The 9,929-nt window shown below is 44.8% G+C and overlaps 1 protein-coding gene across 1 annotated transcript; it reads right to left on the bottom strand.

Moving 5' to 3' along the window:
• Positions 1-934: 934 nt before the first annotated feature.
• PDE4B (phosphodiesterase 4B, cAMP-specific) lies at positions 935-8,078 on the bottom strand (the record flags this gene model as incomplete). Its single annotated transcript, XM_010187341.1, has 9 exons — positions 935-1,285; positions 3,714-3,896; positions 4,913-5,035; positions 5,130-5,284; positions 5,979-6,078; positions 6,455-6,619; positions 6,742-6,840; positions 7,414-7,598; positions 8,057-8,078. Coding segments are annotated over 9 exons (1,383 nt in total), but the record flags the coding sequence as incomplete, so codon positions are not given.
• Between the last annotated feature and the right edge of the window lie 1,851 nt (positions 8,079-9,929).

The following is a 9,929-nucleotide window of genomic DNA, read 5'->3' as shown; positions in this document are numbered from 1 at the left end:
ACATTACAGTATATACATTAGGTAATAAATACACTGTTATAAACAGTAATGGAGGTGTTAGAGCTCAAGGCAGTGCAGGAGGACGGTGGAGCTAAACCTAGGGAAGGCAAATGGGAGAAACACCAACACCCGAGCGTGCAGCCTCCGCCGAGGGAGACGCGCTCGCCTGTATCGGTGTACTGCGTTGTGTGCGACAAAATAACACCTCGCGGGGGAAAAATACTGATTTTCCTAGCAAGCGAACGAATAAGGTGCACGAGGGCATGGGGGAGCTTTGAAACGGGTCAACTGGGGTATTAAGAAGATGATTAAAGGTGCAGTAATGCAAAACAGAGGGGTTTTTCCCTTCGATTTAGTCTGTAAAAGTGATCTGAACTGTGATAAAGTGACAGGTATTGCCCATGAAAAAAAGGAAGACTGCTTCTGGTAACAGGAAGAATCAAAAAAGTTATCGGTCAATTCTGAAACGCTTCTGTGTCGCTGCTCGTACTAAACGCCGTGTATTGAATTAAAAGACTCCCGAAGAAAGACATGAAAGTGTTTACAAAGAAGGCACACAGGTCTGCAGACAGGTGGTCAGGTGGACAGGGTTTCTATGGAGAGTTGTTAATCAGTAGTTGCTATCGGTCTAACTGGTATAAATTCCCAAATTAACAGTATAAAATCTCTCAGTTGTGTGTCGTTACTCCTCAGTCGTGCCCCAAGCCAGCTCCCGGACAAGAGGATGCTCTGGGCTGACGAGGCTCAAACCCCACCGCAAATCACCTGTAATTCCTGAGCAATTCCCTACACCATCCTGAACCCCGACTCAATCTCAAGTAGCTGGGAGGATCTTTCAGCCTAGGTTGGACACAAGGCCTTGGACCCGGGCTGTGGGCCAGTCCGTGAGACCGCCCACGCGTTTCAAATCCACTCACACGGGGGGCACGGGACATTATGTGTCGACGGGAGATGTGTCTTCTGTCACGATTTCCACGCTGGCCTCCTCGCCCGGGTCAGCCACGCAGAGCGTCTTTGTATTGCTGAAGTAGGCGATGCCATCGCCATCCTTCTCCGGGCCGTCCGAATCCTCCTCCTCCAGCGTCAGTTCAAACTGGAACTTCTCCATCAGGCCCTGGCAGTCCCTGCCCCGCTCCTCCAGCGGGGGCGATGGGCTCTGAGGTATCATGCTCTGGTACCAGTTCCTGTTGTCCTCCAGCGTGTCCAGGATGTCCTGGGCGTCCGGCTGCACCAGGTCGGCCCACGTCTCCCACAGCGGGTGGACGATGTAGTCGATGAATCCCACCTGAGAAACACAAAAACAAGCAGGTGTGAGCAGGCAGGGGTCTAAAAAGCTCGGACACTATGAAATACATGATTTTTTACAAGCAAAATACCTGCCTCGGAGCAAGCCCTCAAATAATTGCAGACATAACCCTCGGATACCCAAAGCTGCCCCTACAACGTTAGATTAGGTCAACATCTTGTCCAAAAACAAACCTTGGACGAAAGGTTAACGAAAAGCAGGAGCAGATTGTTTCCTTTCCTGGCACTGAATGACCCTGCTTTTACAGACTGAAGTTTTGATTTTTAGGCATATTTTACTATGATGTGTAGTTCATATATTACTGCAGTGCGTACTTCCTACCTATCCTGAGCCATTTTGTGGTGCTGCATCTTTAAATGTCTCAACATTTCTCCTCTGCCAAAGCAGCCACTGCGTTTCTCTGCAGAGCAGGCCCCTGTAGAGCTTCCCTTCCCGTTGGTTTTGGAAAAAGCACAGGAATCGGGTGGGCTCAGCCCAAAGAGCGCTCGTCCTGTGTTGAAGGTGAATGGACCACTGTTTCAGACGCCCGCGGTGGAAATAGTGAGGACCACGGCCGCGTCGGTGGGATCTAAGCCCTGAGCTCAGTCATTTCCCAGTTGTCTGAGCAGAGAGGACGTAGGTCCAGGATGGAGAGCACTGGATTGCTGAGCAGAGCAGTGAAATTCTTCTGTCTTGGCAGGACGCATCGCTTCTCGGAGCCGCCGGTCGCATTTCTGAGCAGCAGGGAAAGGGCTCTCCAAGGGGCCAGGCTCCAAGCTCGGATGTTTGCTTTGGGAAAGGCGCATGGGTCCCGCAGACACAACAGGATGTCAACAGAGCCGTGAGCACTAAAGGTGATGAACATTTCCTGCAGCATATGTTCCAGAGCAGTTTTTAAATGAAAAATAATATAATCTGTATGGTTAAGCTGATGGCTCGAGGGCTACAGAGCACCAACAGCTGACAGCGGTCACTGCACATCCAGGTCATTGCTTCTTCAAACAAACATCCCAAAATACGGAATAGCAGCCAGATGGCTGAGCACTGATCTTAGGATATTTGGATGTCAAGAGGTACCACCCAGAGTGCTGAAATACTCACATACTATTTTCCTACCTATTCCTTGTGTCACCCCACACTGGACATGCCACCTTTTTCACCCTGGACAAATCTGGGATTTCACTGGGAGCCATTTCGTGCAATTCCTGTTCTTTTTACAGAAAATGCCATTTTGAAATCTCTGCAAAGTGCATATGTGAAGCAAACATTGAATTGGAGCTCACATGCGCAGCACATGGGCATTTTCTGGCCAAGGCTGGCCCAAGGATTCATTTCTTGTTAGATTAACAAATAAGACAGATTTTTCCAACAAAATCACCATGCGGTTGAGTGAATAATTTTGAAACCACTTGGCTTAGCCCTAGAGGACATTTGGAAATAATTACCATCAATTTTGTTACTTATTCAAGCTGAAAAATCTCGATGATGACTTGCTCGAGTCATTCAAAAACAACAACCAAGACCCTATTATATAAAGACCAGAATATGTTTAGGCAAATGTAAATTACCGGCTTCATTAAGGACTAACTGGGTGAAGCTTTATGGCCCGTGCTACACAGGTCAGAACAAAATCTGACCTTGAAACCGTTTCATCTATGAATCAGAAGGAGGGATGTGCCAGTTGATCTCAAAAAACCAAGACATATCCAGCTCCTTTTTAAGGTTTTGTACTGACAGAAGTAAATATTTCTTTTGACTTTGCCCGGCGCACAGCAGCTGCATCAGCCCCCGAACTTCACCGGACAGATTGTGCACTGCAAAATTGTTCTGCACGAATAATGGCTGACATAATAACAACAACAATAATAATAATAACAACAACAACAATAATAATAATAATAGGAAGAAGAAGAAGAAGAATAGGAATAGGAATAAGAGTAAGAATACTAAGACTAATACTACTACTACTACTAATAAAAGATTTTTCCAGTGTCCTGAAGTGGATCTCTGCTGGGAGAAGTTCCTAACCCTGCAGCTGCTGTCAATGCCTACACGGGGTGCCATGTTGGGAGGTTTAGGAGGTGCTGATTGAGGATGGAGGAGAAGTGAAGGCAGAAGAGACCTGGCAGGAGGGGAGATCAGAACTGCGCTTTTCAAGCCTGGGGGACCCAAGGAACACAACTCGCTCTGGAAACTGGGACACAAACAGGGCGAGATGAGCACACACAGGGAAATGAGGAGCCGCCAAGGGGTGCACAGAGGAGGCTGCCTGAGCTGCAGGCACAGCTGGATGTCAGGGTCAATCAGAACCAACCCTTTCAGCAGTTGGCTCCTTGCCCAGTTGTGCTAGGGAAAGCAGATGAATTTCATCTCCGCTTTATGAACTACAAGCTCAGGCAGGACAAAAATGCAGCTCGTGGCCAATTACCTGTGATTTTTCCACCGACGCTGTGTGCTTGTCGCACATCGGGCTGATTTCCATCCCTCTCTCGCGCTCTTTGTCTCCTTGCTGGAAGAACTCCTCCATGATCCTGTCTGTCCACTGCCGGTACAGCTCCAGAGACTTTGTGGGATTGCTCAAGTCCGCGCAATGTACCATGTTTCGGAGAACCTGCAATTACATTCATCAGAAAACTCATAAAATCAAGTGGAAAAAGAGGATGGTTTCAAGCTGTATCGGCTTGCTTAATTCAGAACATTTAACCACAAGACTCTTTGATTATGCAACGGCCTATAAAAATATTGACACTGAAACATCTCCGTATATGACACTCGCTGCTGTGGTCCTGTTCAGAAGGAAAATGTGCTGTATGTTTTTCAGACAACTCGCTATGTACACAGGGTGTAGTTGTGGTTATATTCATTACATCATACAGGTCTGTTTGGGAGTGCAGGTGCTTCCCACCATTCAAAATCCATTTCCACACTTCTCAGACGGTTAACTGCTTCTGCTCTATTAAATGAGTAATAATATCCCTTCCACACACACAGGTCAGTGTGTCTGACTTCACTGCGGCTGCGAGGATTTAGACAGCAACGGAGTGGCCTGTTTTATCATCACCACTCCTAAATAAAAATGCCAGGAGTTTCCCCATGAGTCCAATTTTAAGAATTTGGCCATCAAAGTGCAGAGCAGATCAGGATGCTCCTGTCCTACTGACTACGTAACCCTGTTCCAGTGCTGCTTTGCCATTTCTATAAATCAAGGGTTACGCCGGGAACAGGCTGTGTATCACCAACTTCAGCTCAGTGCAAGAGCTGCACCTAAAGTACACAGTTATAAATTAAATTCTTGCAATCTTGCTATACGTTTTGGACAGGAGAAACACACGGGGGAAAGCAGCAAGGAAATTCAAGAGCCCTCAAAAACCCAGCCTTATTATAGGTAGACTTCAGCAGAATGTGTATGTTTGCAGCTTTAAGTGTTAAAAACATAATCCCCTTTACCTAAAAGATATGGGACCATCTTGTACCTCTCTGTGGTGCCAAACAGAATAAAATGGCTGCTGCAAATTTAGGTCAGCAGCTTCTAAATGTGGTCTATTTAAAAGCCATGGTAAAAACAGGAACACGGTTTCTTCGATTTTTAACAAAACACAGGAAATGGGGGCAACTCAGCTGCCATACCTGTATCCTGTCCGTGTAGTTGTCCAGAAGGAGCACTCCCGAACTGGTTACTTTCTTGGTTTCCACCATAGTCTTCAGATCAGCCAACAGGCTCATGTGCTTGGACATATCTGTCGCCAACACCTTTACAGAAGTGAAAACACAATTTCAGTATGGACAACCTTGTAAAAAGCCCTTTTTTTTTGGTGCAAGAGGAGCAGGCTGTGCGCAGTCGTACCATGTCGATCACCATCTTCCTGAGCGTCTGCCGTTGCTTCTTGGTCAGGTTCTGGAAGATGTCACAGTGCTCCTCTTGAAGCAGCTTGAACCCCACTGCCAGGTGGTGGTTCTCCAGGACGGACTCGTCGTTGTACATCAGGGCCAGCTCGGAGTCTAGCAAAGCAACAGAAATATGTGACTTAGCATGCAAAATTTGCAATATTGAATGCAAATGTTTGTCCTCAGGACTGAAATGTTGTATCTCTAGGCAATAAATGGGGAAAAGTTTTCCTTTTTTGCTTCATGTGCGCCAAGAGCATGCGGTTTTCTAATCCACGCACACACGCATATGACATACACGGCCCTTTGCTCGCTTCTAATGAAAAAAATATCACTCGGCTGACTTAGTGATGGGCTTCAGCATCACTGACAACAGAAAGCATGAATCCTGCAAACACACTGTCCAAAAAAGAACAATATTTTGGAATCAAGATACATGCTTAGCCTGTTGCAGAACACAATACCAACCACAATATTTAGCTTTAGTGTTGTCAATAGCAATAGCATTACTTATATTATTGCGAAAATGTGCACTCGGGACTGGAAGAATTATTACACGTTAGCAAGTGGTAATACTCACAAGATTCAAGAGCCCTTTGCAAATTGCACTACAATAGCTTTCTTTTTTAGGATTTTCATTTTAATTACTGCCTTATTCAAAATGCCTAACTAGTTTGCTGCACAGTATTTTGAGAAAGCAATGGAGTCTGGAAGTCGCCATTTGTGACCTCGCTGTAATGGAAAATACATTTCCATTGGTTTCCAAGTTTGCAGATGTAGTTATTATTGAATTTGAAACCAAACTCACTTGTATTAATAAGAAATTGATTGGAGACCCCGGGGTGATCCACATCGTGAATGGCAGCTGCAAAAATTGCAGCGAGGATTTCCAAATCAGTGAAGACAGCCTGGGAAGTAAAAAAGGATTTGGTCAGAAAAGCCCTTCTGTTTTATCTCTCAGCAGTTTGAGAGGGTGCTTTAGAGGAACAAATTGTGCTTTTTAGATTAGTTTCCCGCGGATGAGACATTTACTCAGAAAGGTCTACAAGCAGCATGTGCTGTTTAAGATGAAACAGAGATTACCCCTAAAGCTGCTGCTGTGATTTCTTAATGGTGACTTCCCTGGCAGCAAAGGGAGCCCAAAAAAAGGCAAGCAGTGATTGACTTAGCTTAGGGGTTTTTTTCCTAAATTCACATAGGCAGCGCGATGTTTTTAAGCCGCCATCCCCCATTAAGACACAATGATTGCCCACCACCAAGCACTGAGTAAAGCAGGGAACTCACGTCCAGGGCCGGGGTGGAGAGCAGCACGTGCGTGGACTGGGCCACGTCGGCAGCGTGGAGGCTGTTGTGGTAGGCCACGTCCGAGTGGTAGTGATCCTCCAGCGTCATCATGTACGTCACAAACGTGTCCGAGGAGATCTTGAACGTCTTCAGGAGATCTCGCTCCTGCATAGTCAACAAGCACACAAATAAGGATGTCATACTGTAGAAGGTGAAGAAATAGAAAGCAATGAGAAAGTACGACAGCGCTGTAAAAGAACGGAAAACAGGATAAGAACATCACGAACCTGGAATATGGCATACATGATGCAGGTGAGAGGCCTGTTGTGGGAATACCTCGCCACGTTGAAGATGTTGAGACCCCACTTATTCAGGTCTTCCAGCTCCTTTTGAAAGGACAAAAAAAGAACAGTTGCAATATTTTCCAAGGAGATTCTGCGTTATCACTTGCGCCGCATCTTCTGCTTTTCCCAAAACCTTTACAAGATGCAAATTCAGTCCTCACAATGGCAATTATTTAAGTGCATGAGCATGTGTACTTCATAAAGCGCACTGTGAAGGGCTGGCGCCACAGCACTCGTCTGAGCAGACGACATTTCTGCGGGTGGCAGGGGAATTATTTGTGATGTGCGTTTCCAAGGAACAAGGAGAAATGCCCTGACAAAGGCCCCACAGCCAGACTGCTGGACACAGCGTTGTTACACGTTCCTGTGCTTGATAATTGCTTTCCTCAGCCTTCACCACTTTTTCTTTTACTATTTTACAGATATTTCCAAGGAAATTATGAGTACAGAACATGCTGTGAGGGCCTGGCACTGTTAACTACAGCATTTGTAGTGGCCACATCACTTCAGGGATGCAGACCCCAGCTTTACACGGGGGAGGCAGCCCATCCAGCCAGTCCATCCCCAGCTTCTCAGTAACATCAGTTCTCCCAGAAATGCAAGAATCCCTCATACCTTGGCCAGATGGTCTTCCTTTTCAGTTTTCACACCAAATCGCGAAATGCTGGTGTTGTTCAAGCTTGAGCTATGCATTAATTTCTTCACCCCACTGATCTGCGTCATGAGCTGCTGTTTTTTCTTCTTCTCTCTGTCTTTCTGGGTGGGAGAAGGAATCTCCACATCGTTCTGCTTGTCTGCAACGAGTAAAAGCAAAATGAGGCTACAGAACCCATCACGCCCCCCAGAATCAACCCTTAAGCTTTGCTGGCTCTGCACACCAGTTTAAACCCATGCGTTTCTGCTGTTTTCTTTAATTTTGGGACTGAACTGAGCCAAAATCAAAGCAGAACAGTCACAAAAGCACTGCTTGCCCTCTACAAGGCTGGAGCTTCCCATCAAGCCCTGCTGGGAGCAGCCTGGGGACACAGCACATGTCCAGGAGCTCTCCACGCCTGGAGGGCACCAGGCTCTGCTTATGGCTCCATCTCCATCAATTTTTATCACCTATTTTCAGGAAAATAAAATATATATTCAAATGACATATTTTCCCCAAATAAAATACATATTTCTATATCTGTATTTCTATATATATATTATTCAGGAAAAATGTGTCGTTTGAATATATATTTTATTTTGAATATATACATGTATTTTATCTATGTATTTGATATGTACTTTATCTATTTATTTTATATTTATTATACATATGAAATACATATCATAGAGGCTATATATTATCACATTTACTCTACTAACACTGATTAGGACCAAACCCATCTCCATACCCACTGCTCTTAAAAAGCCAACCCAATAAAAAATCAACGTCACTGATTTATTAAAGGTTTGCCCTTTACAAATATGTACATATCTCTAATAACACACAATGCACAGGCTGTATTCCTATTTTCATGCTCAGCAATAGCAGCAGTAACAATGTATATTAAGCAGGCAACTTATGGGGCACAAACTTGGTCCTATTATTATTATTTAATAAAGAAATTCATCCGCAGAAACTACTTATTGCCTTTACAACTGATTTATTTGCTGCATTAAAATGGAGATAAGGTGGCTCATTACTTCCATACTACCCATTTTTCTCATAAACTTCTAGAAAAGGCTACTATAATCTCTTTGCACCTTCGCACTTCTGGAGGCACCAGGCACTCAGGCATTAGTTAATTTTGCCTCAGCTTAATTAAAAATCTCTGAAATAGGAACTAGCAGTGTGTATGCAAGACTGCAATGAAGAAGGAAGCCATTATTCACTGCAACAGCCAGGCTGACATCAGTGGGTGCTTCCCTTGAGCTTCTGCAGAACAACAGGACTTTCCTCTGAATGATCTCCTCAGCAATGACTACCGCTAGAAAATGGACATTCATAGACAGAAATCCCTAATTTCTTCAATCATGAACCTTGCAAATGCTGTGAATTCTGAGAAAAATCCTTTTGATATATACAGCATCCTTATCTGAATTTGGTGTCCTTGCCCTCACTGACCCTGCTACAGAGAACATTGCTTCTTGGTGCCTGCCTCAGCTCATTTAATAAAATTGAGTGACATGATTTGGTTGCAGTATCTGCAAGTTGGCCCCATCTAACAAACACTGGAGATAAATGGATGTCATAACCTCATTTATTTTTTTGTCCAACTTCCTCAGTTGTAGACTCCTGTCCATTTAATTTTAAACTAAATTTCAGGTAATCCATAAAAACATATCACCATAACTTCCTAAAGAGCAAGCTTTAAGATCCTTTCAAAAGCTTTACTCATTTCTTTTTAATATGAGCAATAAAGTTGCAATCTGGCCCAACCTGGAGAGCCTGCACCACTTGGCCCTAAGTTGTTGAATGGCCCTCATCCTGCCACAAAATCCTGGTTTGCTGAGTTTTTTTTAAATATTAGGTATCAAGTCATGGTAGGTATTTCTGCTGCAGACGTATATCTACTGGCAAGAGCTGATGAACACCAAAGTCCCTGCAAATGCCATGGTGGTGATGCTCCTGTTCCTGGGTTAATGCACGTTTCTGGTGTCGTGATGCAGCTGAGCGGTAGGATGGGGCGTATGGACCAAGCACAGCTGCACGTTTCCATGGTGCACAGATGACGCGATGTGTCCTAAATGCACGCAGCCGCTCCCACTGCAACTGGCATCGGAATCACTTTAAATCCCTTAATGGAAATAATTGTGTTGTGCGGTGGATGCGTTCTGGGCCATGGCAACTGCAGGGCACGAGGTCCCCACGAGTGCAGGCATCCCACAGAAATTCAGTGTTTGAAGCTGTTGGAGCCAGAGCTATGTTTATGAGGGTGCGGTGCTAAGCTGCATGTTGTATGCAGATAAACCAATTCTAAAGCTGCCTGAAAACATAGAAAATTGTATTTTTCAGAGCAAGTATCTTCTGTAAACACAGAGGGTTAACTCAGTAGTCCTATGAGCTCCAAGAAAACTTATGACATGCAGGACATGCTCTTTACTGTGAATTCCAGTGCAAAACGAGCAAATCATAGAATCATAGAATACCAGGTTGG

Source organism: Mesitornis unicolor, unplaced genomic scaffold (assembly GCF_000695765.1).
Source record: "Mesitornis unicolor isolate BGI_N332 unplaced genomic scaffold, ASM69576v1 scaffold14666, whole genome shotgun sequence".
Classification (NCBI taxonomy): Eukaryota; Metazoa; Chordata; class Aves; order Mesitornithiformes; family Mesitornithidae; genus Mesitornis; species Mesitornis unicolor.
Note: the sequence above shows the minus strand (reverse complement) of the source record. Positions and strands in the feature narration are given on the sequence as shown.